We start from the raw sequence: 10,736 nt of genomic DNA, 5'->3' as shown, positions 1-10,736 counted from the left end.
TAACCACTTTGTAATGGAAGAGATTGAAGACTCTGTAGGAGTGTGAATCCTTTCCATATCCTAGCATAAAGCCCTCATGTGCTTTAGGTGCAAATTTTGAAGTGTGATGTGGGTCCTTGATCCAGCACCTTGAGCCAAATACTCTGAAGTAACTGACATTTGGCTTCTTGCCAGTTAGGAGTTCATAAGATGTCTTGTTCAGAAGCTTGTGAAGATAAACATGATTGATTGTATGGCATGCAGTGTCAATGGCTTTAGTCCAGAATTTTCTTGGAGTCTTGTATTCATCTAGCATCGTTCTGGCCATCTCAATGAGTGTTCTATTCTTGCGTTCGACGACGCCATTCTGCTGTGGCGTGTACGGAGCTGAGAATTCATGTGTGATGCCCAAGGTATCAAGATATGTATCAAGGCCAGTGTTCTTGAATTCAGTGCCATTGTCACTTCTGATGTGCTTTCTTGGCGCCAAAATTGTTCATGACTCGATTGGCGAAGCGTCTGAAGACATCCTGCACTTCAGTCTTGTAAAGGATTATGTGCACTCAAGTATATCTAGAGTAATCATCAACAATCACGAAGTCATAGAGGCAAGCAGTGGTAGTAAAAGTTGAGTAGTGAGTAGGACCAAAAAGATCCATGTGGAGCAGTTCGAAGGGTTGAGTAGTAGTCATGATTGTCTTCGAAGGATGCTTTGCCCTTGTCATCTTCCCTGCTTCACAGGCACCGCATAAGTGATCTTTCTTGAACTTGACGCCCTCGATGCCTATGACATGCTTCTTCTTCGCAAGGGTGTGGAGGTTCCTTATGCCAGCATGCCCAAGCCTCCGATGCCAAAGCTAGCATTCTGAAGCTTTTGCAAGAAGACATACTGCAAGTTGTGGTCCTGCTGAGAAATCTACCACGTACAAATCACCTTTCCGATACCCTTCAAACACTAGAGACTTGTCAGATTCCATTAGTACCAGGCAACGATATTTTCCAAACATTACGATCATATTCAAATCGCAAAGCATTAAGACAGACATTAAGTTGAAGCCAAGGGATTCAACAAGCATGACTTTATCCATGTGTTGATCCTTTGAGATTGCAACTCTACCTAGACCCAATACCTTACTTTTACCAGTGTCAGCAAATGTGATGTGGCTCTTGTCGGATGGACGTAATGTTGAGTCCATAAGAAGGCTTCTTTTGCCAGTCATGTGATTTGTACACCCACTGTCAATAATCCATTCTGAAGACTTTGAAGTCGCTGGTGTCGTACCCTACAGTGCAGTTAGGGGGATAGGCTTCACGAAGAGAATTGTGAAGCATAAACATTTGACGAACCAGTGGGTTATGAAAACTTAGATCCAGATTAGGACTAATAGGGAGAGTAGCATGCGATTCAGGAACGAAGTACATAATGATGCCATTCGGGCATTTTATCTTGTGCCCTACAAATTTTTTAAGGTCCCCAGCAATAGCATCAGAAGATTTTGTTTTTCTGCTGGAGACCTTTCCCTGCAAAAGAGAGTTAAGCTTTCTTAATCACCCACATCTTTAAGGGTGGCTTAGAAGCAATAAGTCTAAGTGCAGCATCTGAGAATTTTGGCTTTGAAGCCTTAGCAAACAGTCTAGCAGGTGGACAATAGTACTCATAGGAATAGGCAGAATAATTTTTGGTCATATGAACATGACGATTCGAAGAACCACTCTCATATTCATATGCCTGAGTATGGTTTCCCTGCAAAACATTTGCATTAGTATGACTCAGATGAGTCCTCTGTTTGTATGAAGCCTTTGGACCATATGAAGCCTTTGGTCTAAGGTTTGTCTTCTTCAAGTGAGGTGTCATGAAGACATTCACAGGAAGATTTTCCAGACATTTTTTTGGAACCCAGATCTTCTTCATAGGTGGTCCATTCCTGCAGTTAGTACCAATGTACCTGGCAAACACTTCACCATTCTGATTCTTAAAGAGTTTATAGTTTGCATCAAAGGATTCATCAATGATAATGGGGTTAGCACAAGTGAAGCCAGATAAATTGGATGGATCTGCTGAAAGTTTCTTTGCAGCAACCCATGTGGTTTTGGGATACTACTCAGGTTTCCAGTAAGAGCCATCTGCATTTATTTTCCTCACAAACCCAACACCCTCTTTCCTAGGGTTTCGGTTCAGAATCTGTTTCTTGAGGACATCACATAATGTCTGACGTCCTTTAAGACTTTTGTACATCCCTGTTTCAAGAAATGTCTTCAACCTAGCATTCTCATCAGCAATAGCAGTGGTATCCTCAGCAGAGGGGTTAGTTACCACATCAACAGTTGAAGATATTGGAACAGCAGTAGCAGTGGAACATTCAGCAACAGAAGTAGCATTATCACGCTCAATGCATTTAAGACATGGTGGTTCAAATCCTTCGTGAGCGGGACTGATCTGTTCGGCGCGAAGTGACTCGTTTTCCTTTTGAAGATCTTCATGAGCCGCTCTCAATTTCTCAAGTTCTTGCTTCCTTTGAAGATAATCATAGGAAAGCTTTTCATGAGTTGTTGAGAGAGTATCAAGACGATCTTCAAGTTCCTGATACTTAACGTGAAGGTTTTTTATGTCTTCAATTAAGGATTCAGATCGAGTCATTTCAGCACCCAACAGATCATCGCTTCTGTCTAACAGTTTTTGAGTATGTTCCATAGCTTTCTGTTGTTCAGTTGCAATTTTAGCAAGTGTTTTGTAGCTGGGTTTTGAATCACAGTCAGAGTCATCGTCACTAGATGTTTGATAGCGAGTAGTGCGTGTGTTTACCTTGGCACCACGTGCCATGAAGCAGTAGGTAGGAGTGGAGTCGTTCTTGTCATTTGCGTCGGTGTCGGTGATGCAGTCGTTGTCTTCAGTGTTGAAGATGGACTTGGCGACGTATGCTGTAGCCAGACTCGCAATGCCAGAATCAGACTCCTCCTCAGACTCCACCTCTGCCTCCTCAGATGCGGACTCCTCCTCTGAATCCATCTCCTTGCCAACAAATGCACGTGCCTTGCCAGATGAGCTCTTCTTGTGTGATGAAGACTTTGAGGAAGAGTTGGAAGAAGACTTTGAGTATTTCTTCTTCTTCTTGTCGTCAGAATCATATTCCTTGTTCTTCTTCTTCCTTCTGTTCTCATTGTCCCACTGTGGACACTCGGAGATGAAGTGTCCAGTTTTCTTGCACTTGTGACATGTTTTCTTCTTGTAGTCATGAGCAGAAACTTCATCATTCCTTGAGCTTGATCGTGAAGATTTTCTGAAGCTTTCTTCTTGGTGAATTTTTGGAACTTCTTCACTAGCATTGCAAGTTCCCTTCCAATGTCTTCAGGATCATCAGAACTGCTGTCAGATTCTTCTTCAGATGAGGAAACAGCTTTTGCCTTCAAGGCACGAGTTCGCCCATAGTTTGGACCGTAGATATCTCTTTTCTCAGAAAGCTGAAACTCATGTGTGTTGAGCCTCTCAAGTATGTCAGATGGATTGAGTGTCTTGAAATCAGGACGTTCTTGAATCATCAGGGCTAGGATGTCAAACGAACTATCAAGTGATCTCAGCAGCGTCTTGACGATTTCATGTTTGGTGATCTCAGTGGCCCCGAGGGCTTGAAGCTCATTTGTGATGTAAGTGAGCCGATCCAATGTGTGCTGGACATTCTCATTGTCATTTCGCTTGAAGCGGTTGAAGAGCTTGCGAAGGACACTGATTCTTTGATCTCTCTGGGTTGAGACGCCTTCATTGACCTTGGAGAGCCAGTCCCAGACCAGCTTGGATGTCTTCAAGGCACTCACACGGTCATACTGTCCTTTTGTCAGATGGCCACAGATGATATTTTTGGCGGTAGAGTCCAGTTGAGTGAACTTCTTGACATCAACAGCAGTGACACCTTCTCCAGCCTTGGGAACGCTGTTCTCGACGACATACCATAGGTCGACGTCAATGGCTTCAAGATGCATGCGCATCTTATTCTTCCAGTAGGGATATTCAGTTCCATCGAAGACGGGACACGCAGCGGAGACTTTGATTATCCCTGCAGTCGACATAGCTAAAACTCCAGGTGGTTAAACCGAATCACACAGAACAAGGGAGCACCTTGCTCTGATACCAATTGAAAGTGCGTTATATCGACTAGAGGGGGGGTGAATAGGTGATTTTTATGAAAGTCTTCAAAACGTGAGAGTTATGAAGACAAACAGCGAAGACTATGCCTTTTACTATGCAGCGGAAGTTAGATTAACTAGGCCAGCCATGGTCATGTATTCAATAGAGTGAAAGCACAATGACAAACAACTGTAGTGTAATAAGGATCAGGTAGGAAGAAATTATGAAGCCAAACAGTTCATACATTCACGTTGTGAAGACAAAAGATAAAGCAAGCATGCAATGCCTTCACAATGTGTAACAGTAAGAAAAGGAAGTGAAGATGAAACCAGTGACTCGTTGAAGACAATGATATGTTGGACCAGTTCCATTTGCTGTGACAACTGTACGTCTGGTTGAAGCGGCTAGGTATTTAAACCTTAGGACACATAGTCCTGGACACCCAGTCCTGAACACTCAGTCCAGGACACCAAGTCCTCACCGTATTCTCCTTGAGCTAAGGTAACTTAGTCCTCGCCCAATCACTCTGGTAAGTCTTCAAGGTAGACTCCCAAACCTTCACAAACTTCGTTCACTGGCAATCCACAATGTCTCTTGGATGCTCTGAACGCGACGCCTAACCGTCTGGAGGATTCACAGTCCTCAAGTGTAATAAGTCTTCAGATCACAGACAAGAAGACTCAAGTGATGCCCAATTTGCTCTGGCTCTAGGTGGTTAGGGTTTTCTCCTCACTAGGAATTTTCTCTCAAAGGCTTCGAGGTGGGTTGCTCTCAAACGAGAAAAGCCGTGCACTGAAATCTGAGCAGCCAACCGTTTATGGTTGTGGGAGTGGGCTATTTATAGCCACTTGGCAACCCGACCTGATTTGTCTGAAATGACCCTGGGTCACTAAGGAACTGACACGTGTCTCAACGGTCAGATTTCAAACTCTCATGGCAACTTTGCTTGGGCTACAAGCAAAGCTGACTTGTCCGGCTCTGGACAAGATTCGCTCTCATTGTCTTCACTCGAAGACATAGGTTTTTGATTTAGGCATCACTTCAGTCATTCTGACTGGTTCTCCAGGACCCCACTTAACAGTACGGTGGTTCCTATGACTCAACACAAAAGAAAAAGAACTACGAAAGATCTAAGTCTTCGAGCTCCATAGGCTTCATAACGTGTCTTCTTTTTGTCATAGACTTCAATGTGAATATCTTCATATACCACCTTTGTCTTCAATGTCTTCATACATTTTAGGGGTCATCTCTGGTAGTAAAACCGAATCAATGAGGGACTTCTACCTATGTTTTCCTGCAATTCTCACAAACATATTAGTCCCTCAACTAGGTTTGTCGTCAATACTCCAAAACCAACTCGGGGTGGCACTAGATGCACTTACACTCCTAGGAAAAAACTGAGTAGAAGTTTGCCCATAGAGACATAGCTGAGTCTTTGAGCTATAGGCTAGCGGCGGCGACCGCATGAGGACCCGAGTCGGAGGAGTCGCACATCAATGACGACTGGAGAGGAGTGAGGCAAGGCGGGGAGGCCTCGGGCAGAGGAAGGCGAGGGGTGGGCGGAACGCCAGTGCAAGGGGATGCGACACGACACCGGCAGACAGAGATCAGGTGACATGCACGTTTGCATGTCACTTTGTGCCTTGTGGTCGGAATTCAAATTTAAACATTGCAAAAAAATCTAAAAAATCATGCATGTTCACATCACATATTAAGATAACCATTAAAAAATCTAGATCAAAATTCGAAACATACATCGAGAAACAAAAAAGAGAAATCTGTCATGAATAGTTCGCGAATGGTTCTTTGTAGACTATTGACATCTGAGTTTCTCTTTTTCGTTTCTCGATGTATGTTTCGAATTTTGATCTGAATTTTTTAGGGGCATCTTAATATGTGTTGTGAACATGCATGATTTTTTCCAGATTTTTTCGCAATGTTTAAATTTGAATTCCGACCGCAAAACACATGGTGACATGTAAACGTGCATGTCATCTGATCTCCTTCCGACACCAGCGTGGGGGAGGCGGCTCAGATCCGCAGGGACTGATGCATCCTGGTCCATGGGGTCGAACGTGAGATGAGATTTGTAGGTGCTCCCTTTGGAGATGGAGAAGGATCCATGGGAGGGGGGTTTCGTGCGCGCTGCAATTCGAGTTGGGCTAATTTTTTTTCTTTCCGGTTCGGGGTGACTTGTGAGTATGATTGCGGGTTGAATACCTAAAATAAGAGGGACATTTTTGCAAAAAAAAAGTCGCTACGGTGAACCCGACATACTCAATCCATGCTTTATTATTAGGAAAAGATATTAGTAATTTAGCATAGTATTATAATAATATTGAACAATTGTGTATAGGGTCAAGTTTAGTATGTACTCCCTCCGTTCTAGATTACTCGTCGCAGAAATGAATGTATCTAGAACTAAAATACATCTAAATACATCAATACCCGTGACAAATAATTCGGAACGGAGGAAGTATGTGATAGTAGAAGTTAGGCTTCAAATGATGCATTCTGCTTGTTGTGTCAGTGTATGTTGTTTGATAGTTGAACTACAAAGTAGTCATAGCCCTATACTAAAATCGGAACTTTCATATTAACTTTTTGTTTCCACATTTGTTCCATTAGAAAACACTATTATGTTTTTGTTTCCGTTTTTACATAAAAAATTTATTTCCATTTTTGGTTTATAGATTTCCATTTTCATTTTCATATTTTCTCTTCATCTTTATTTTTCCTTTGGAAAAGTAAAAAAAAATCCACTCCATTTTCATCGCTAATTGAGAGGGCCTTACCGTCGCTCGGTCAAATCTGCCAGCAACCTGCGCTAATTCCTCGGCACGATCGATGTGTGCTTCTGGTTGTTTTTGCTATTGACTACTCCCTCCATTTCAAATTATTTGTCTTAGATTTATCAAGATACGAAGGTATGTAATACTAAAATAAGTCTAAATACATCCGTATCTAAACAAATCCAAGATAAATAATTCAGAACGAAGGGAGTAATACCCATATATGCAGCTCGATCGAGATTCGAGATGCTAAAAGGGACGCTATGGTCAAATCAACTGTGCTGGGTCAACTCTGTCACCAAAGCTTCATTATGTTGAGCTCCAGAAGCAAAACTTGACCGGCGTTAATAAAGTTTGTCAGGCACTACGACCAAGAAAAACCGGATCTGATGAGGACATACGTACATGCATAGCTGCCTCGTTTATTTTGTGCCTTCTCACCAAACTTAGTCGTGGTCGTCGCAGCAGCCAGGCAGGCAGGTACGTAGTACGCGGGAAGCGACAAGTCCACCCCGAACGCCCGAGGCTACGTACATGTGGAGACGGCCCCACCAGCCAGGTCAGTCACGTTCCCGGCGCGTTTTATAAAACCACTCGGCCCAACACAAGCCGTAGAACTGCACAGCGCCAGCGCGAGAGACCGACCAGAAAGTAGAAACCCCCGGCCGGAAGGAGATGAGCTACTACGGCCAGCAGCAGGCGCCCGTCGGCGCCCCGCCGCAGCAAGGTATGACAGCCTCCTTCCATCAACTTCTCCTTCTACCTTTTGCCCGACTGCTGAACAGAATTGACCTTGCGTGGCGCGTGGACCTTCAATTCTCCAGGTTACCCGCCGCAGGGGTACCCTCCGGCCGGCTACCCGCCGCCACAGCAGGGCTACCCGCCGGCCGGATACGGCCAGCAGGGCTACCCGCCCCAGCAGCAGCAGCAGCAGAACAGCGGGCCTTCCTTCATGCAAGGATGGTACGTACGGCACTTCCTCTCTCTTAATTTCGATCCAAACTACGTAGTTGTTCAAAGAGTTAGGAACTTAGGTATAGCTGGGCTCAGATCAGCCCGGGTCGCCGCCGGCGAGTTAGCTAGCTAGGCTTCGTTCCGCGCACGTTTCCATGGGTAGGGACGGCGACTTGACGCGCGAGCTACTGTACCGTGGAAACGGCGAGACCTCCAGGACGTGTCAATCGCAAATTAATGGCAAAGGGCGCGCCTATGATTAATCTCGGTCAAACGGGACGTACGAATCCTACCTGTTCGTACCTGATATTCATATATACCCGGAGATTTCATTGATGAGATCAAGAGCAGTAGCTTCCATAACCGAGAAGATATCGGCATAGATATCTTGACGATCGAAGTATATGATCTTCATGATGATGATATCTTCTCCGGCGGCCGGCGGACGGACAAGATGCAAAAGCTGGAAATCGTCCAAATTCATTTGCTGTGAAGTGTTCTAGAGCAGTATAAAATTCAGCATTTCACATGCGACCATGTGCTGGTGTTACGATAATTGGTTCTCTACAGATTGCTTGGAATATGCCCACCTCTCCCCACTTGACCAATATCTGGTGTTTTGTAGACGGCGCCCGGCGCCCGCCAGCACCAATGTCGTCTGTCTTACATACCGATAGTGGGGAGTAACTTAGACTAGTGTCATATGCATGCATGACACTAGTCTAAATTACTATCTTTATAGTGCAAAGTAACATAATACTAGTGTCATATGTGGCCTCATTTAATAGTTTGTAGACTCATGTTGTCTTGAAAAACGCTATGTTACAGTAACATTTTATGTTACTACTTCTCATTAACTACTTGCCACATAAGCAAAAAATTCTCGAGATGCGCTATGTTACTACCTAAATTACTCCCACTATAACTAGCCTAATTAGCGGGAACTTGCAATTTGTGGCAATAAATGGCTTTCCTCTATATCTATTTCTGTATTCTATATTGAATTCCAATATAAAGAGCGAGTTACAGAGGTCCAACAGGTTATACGCGTTCAACCGCATCTATCCAATGGTTTAAGTCACTCCGGTGTTCAGTGTTAAACATGTTTAGCACCCTTCAATAATTAATATCATGCCTAATATAAACATCAGTATTAACTGAGGGAGTACTAGTCTTTACAAAAAAAGAACAAGAATGTAAGGTGGAACGAACCCACTTCTCAGTTGTATAACCTTCGTTTTGTACGTATCTGTCAACATTTGGATATGTGGTTATAGCAATCCTTTTGATTCGTATTAATTATTGTCGATTTAGTAATTTTCTTCTTCTTTTTTCTTTGTTTAGAAACTCGCCTTGATTATATCTCATGATTCTCTTATGATATTGTTCCAACAGCCTGGCCGCGCTTTGCTGTTGTTGTCTCTTGGACGCCTGCTTCTGAGAACAAAGACCAAAGTTCCATCCTCACGCGTGTTGGAACTGATCAATTGTGCCGTGTTACCGAAATGCTACTAGCCTACATGTTTTGGGCCCTATCGCATTTTTCTACCCCTTGTTTGTAAACTTCACATTGGGATCAATTATTTGGTTGGTTTGGATGTGATGACTACCTTGCTAAATGCTACCAATCCATCTTTTTATTTTCTCCTTGTTCGAAAAGTAAAAGGATGCTAGTAAATTGCACTATTGATATGAGATTTGACGTGTATGCACCTTTTTTGCCTTAGAGCATGGTTGTAAGTCAGTTGTTGCCTATATAATGTTGCCATATCATTTATAGCCAATCTAATATCCAACATGCATAGAAGTTCAAGAAGTACTTCCTCCGTCCTGATTTACTGGTCCCGTCGTATTTTGAATCATATTTCCACCATGATTTTAACTGATATAAAATATAAGTTATATGTATAAAAAATAATATCATTGAAAATTACCTTCAAATTCAAATTCCATAATATTATTTATCTGTGGCATGCATTAATCTTTTGCTAATCAAATATATGGTCAAGCTTTGACCCAAAATACGATGAGGACTAATAAACCTAGAGAGACATAGTACTACTTTGTGAACACATAGCACACCTTGCATTCTCATAAAGTTCCTTGAAATCCCCGTTATAACTGACACTTAATCTATGACCTGCTTATTTTATATCTCTTTCAACTCAACAATAATATGATATTCAAACCCTTATATCCCGCTTACATCACCTTATTATACTCACTCTTAAAACTCAAGCGACTCACTGAGGCACTGAAAGCTATAAAATCTCCACTAAATCTTTGGGAGACAAACCATGTATTTCATGCTCTCCACAATTTTAGTGATCGACGTCTCTAGTCTAGGTTCAATAAACATCACATGTATACTCATTAAACACACTAATCCCTTAATGATTTGTAATTAGTCATCAAAACCCACTAGGAAGGACTAGATGCACTTTCAATAAAAAATCTAAAATCTTATTTCCATGTATTTTTATTTCCAGCTATTATTTATACTTAAAATACAAAATAGATGTTTTATTTCCCACCTGTTAGTGACTCCTTGATTTTATTCAACTAACACATGGTCTGCTCTGTTTTAGCAAAACTATGATTTGTCCCGTGTTACATAATAGCAGTGTGTACATTGGCATTGAAAAAACCTTTTTTTTCCTGTTTAAGTTTTTAGCATGTTTGGGTTGGAAAAGCACTTATATTTTTCATGTTTCTTTAAAAAATGCATATTTTTTGTAAAATATCTGTGAAGCTAAAAAATGGTCAGGCATTTTTTTACAAGCTTTCATATTTCAAAAATATGTGCATCAAGATTTTTTTAAATGTCATGCATTTTACAAAATGTTCATAAAATATTAACAACTCTCAGAAATGCTTGCTGATTAATTGAT

The 10,736-nt window shown here is 42.2% G+C and overlaps 1 protein-coding gene across 1 annotated transcript; it reads left to right on the top strand.

Moving 5' to 3' along the window:
* Positions 1 to 7,457: 7,457 nt before the first annotated feature.
* Positions 7,458 to 9,615, top strand: LOC125517547 (cysteine-rich and transmembrane domain-containing protein WIH2-like). Its single transcript, XM_048682749.1, has 3 exons — positions 7,458 to 7,618; positions 7,716 to 7,854; positions 9,241 to 9,615. The coding sequence occupies exons 1-3, from the start codon at positions 7,567 to 7,569 to the stop codon at positions 9,284 to 9,286; spliced, it is 237 nt and encodes a 78-aa protein (XP_048538706.1). The 5' UTR covers positions 7,458 to 7,566; the 3' UTR covers positions 9,287 to 9,615.
* The last annotated feature ends 1,121 nt before the right edge of the window (positions 9,616 to 10,736 follow it).

Source organism: Triticum urartu, chromosome 6 (assembly GCF_003073215.2).
Source record: "Triticum urartu cultivar G1812 chromosome 6, Tu2.1, whole genome shotgun sequence".
NCBI lineage: Eukaryota > Viridiplantae > Streptophyta > Magnoliopsida > Poales > Poaceae > Triticum > Triticum urartu.
The sequence above is the reverse complement of the archived record's forward strand: the minus strand, read 5'-3'. Positions and strand labels throughout refer to the sequence as shown.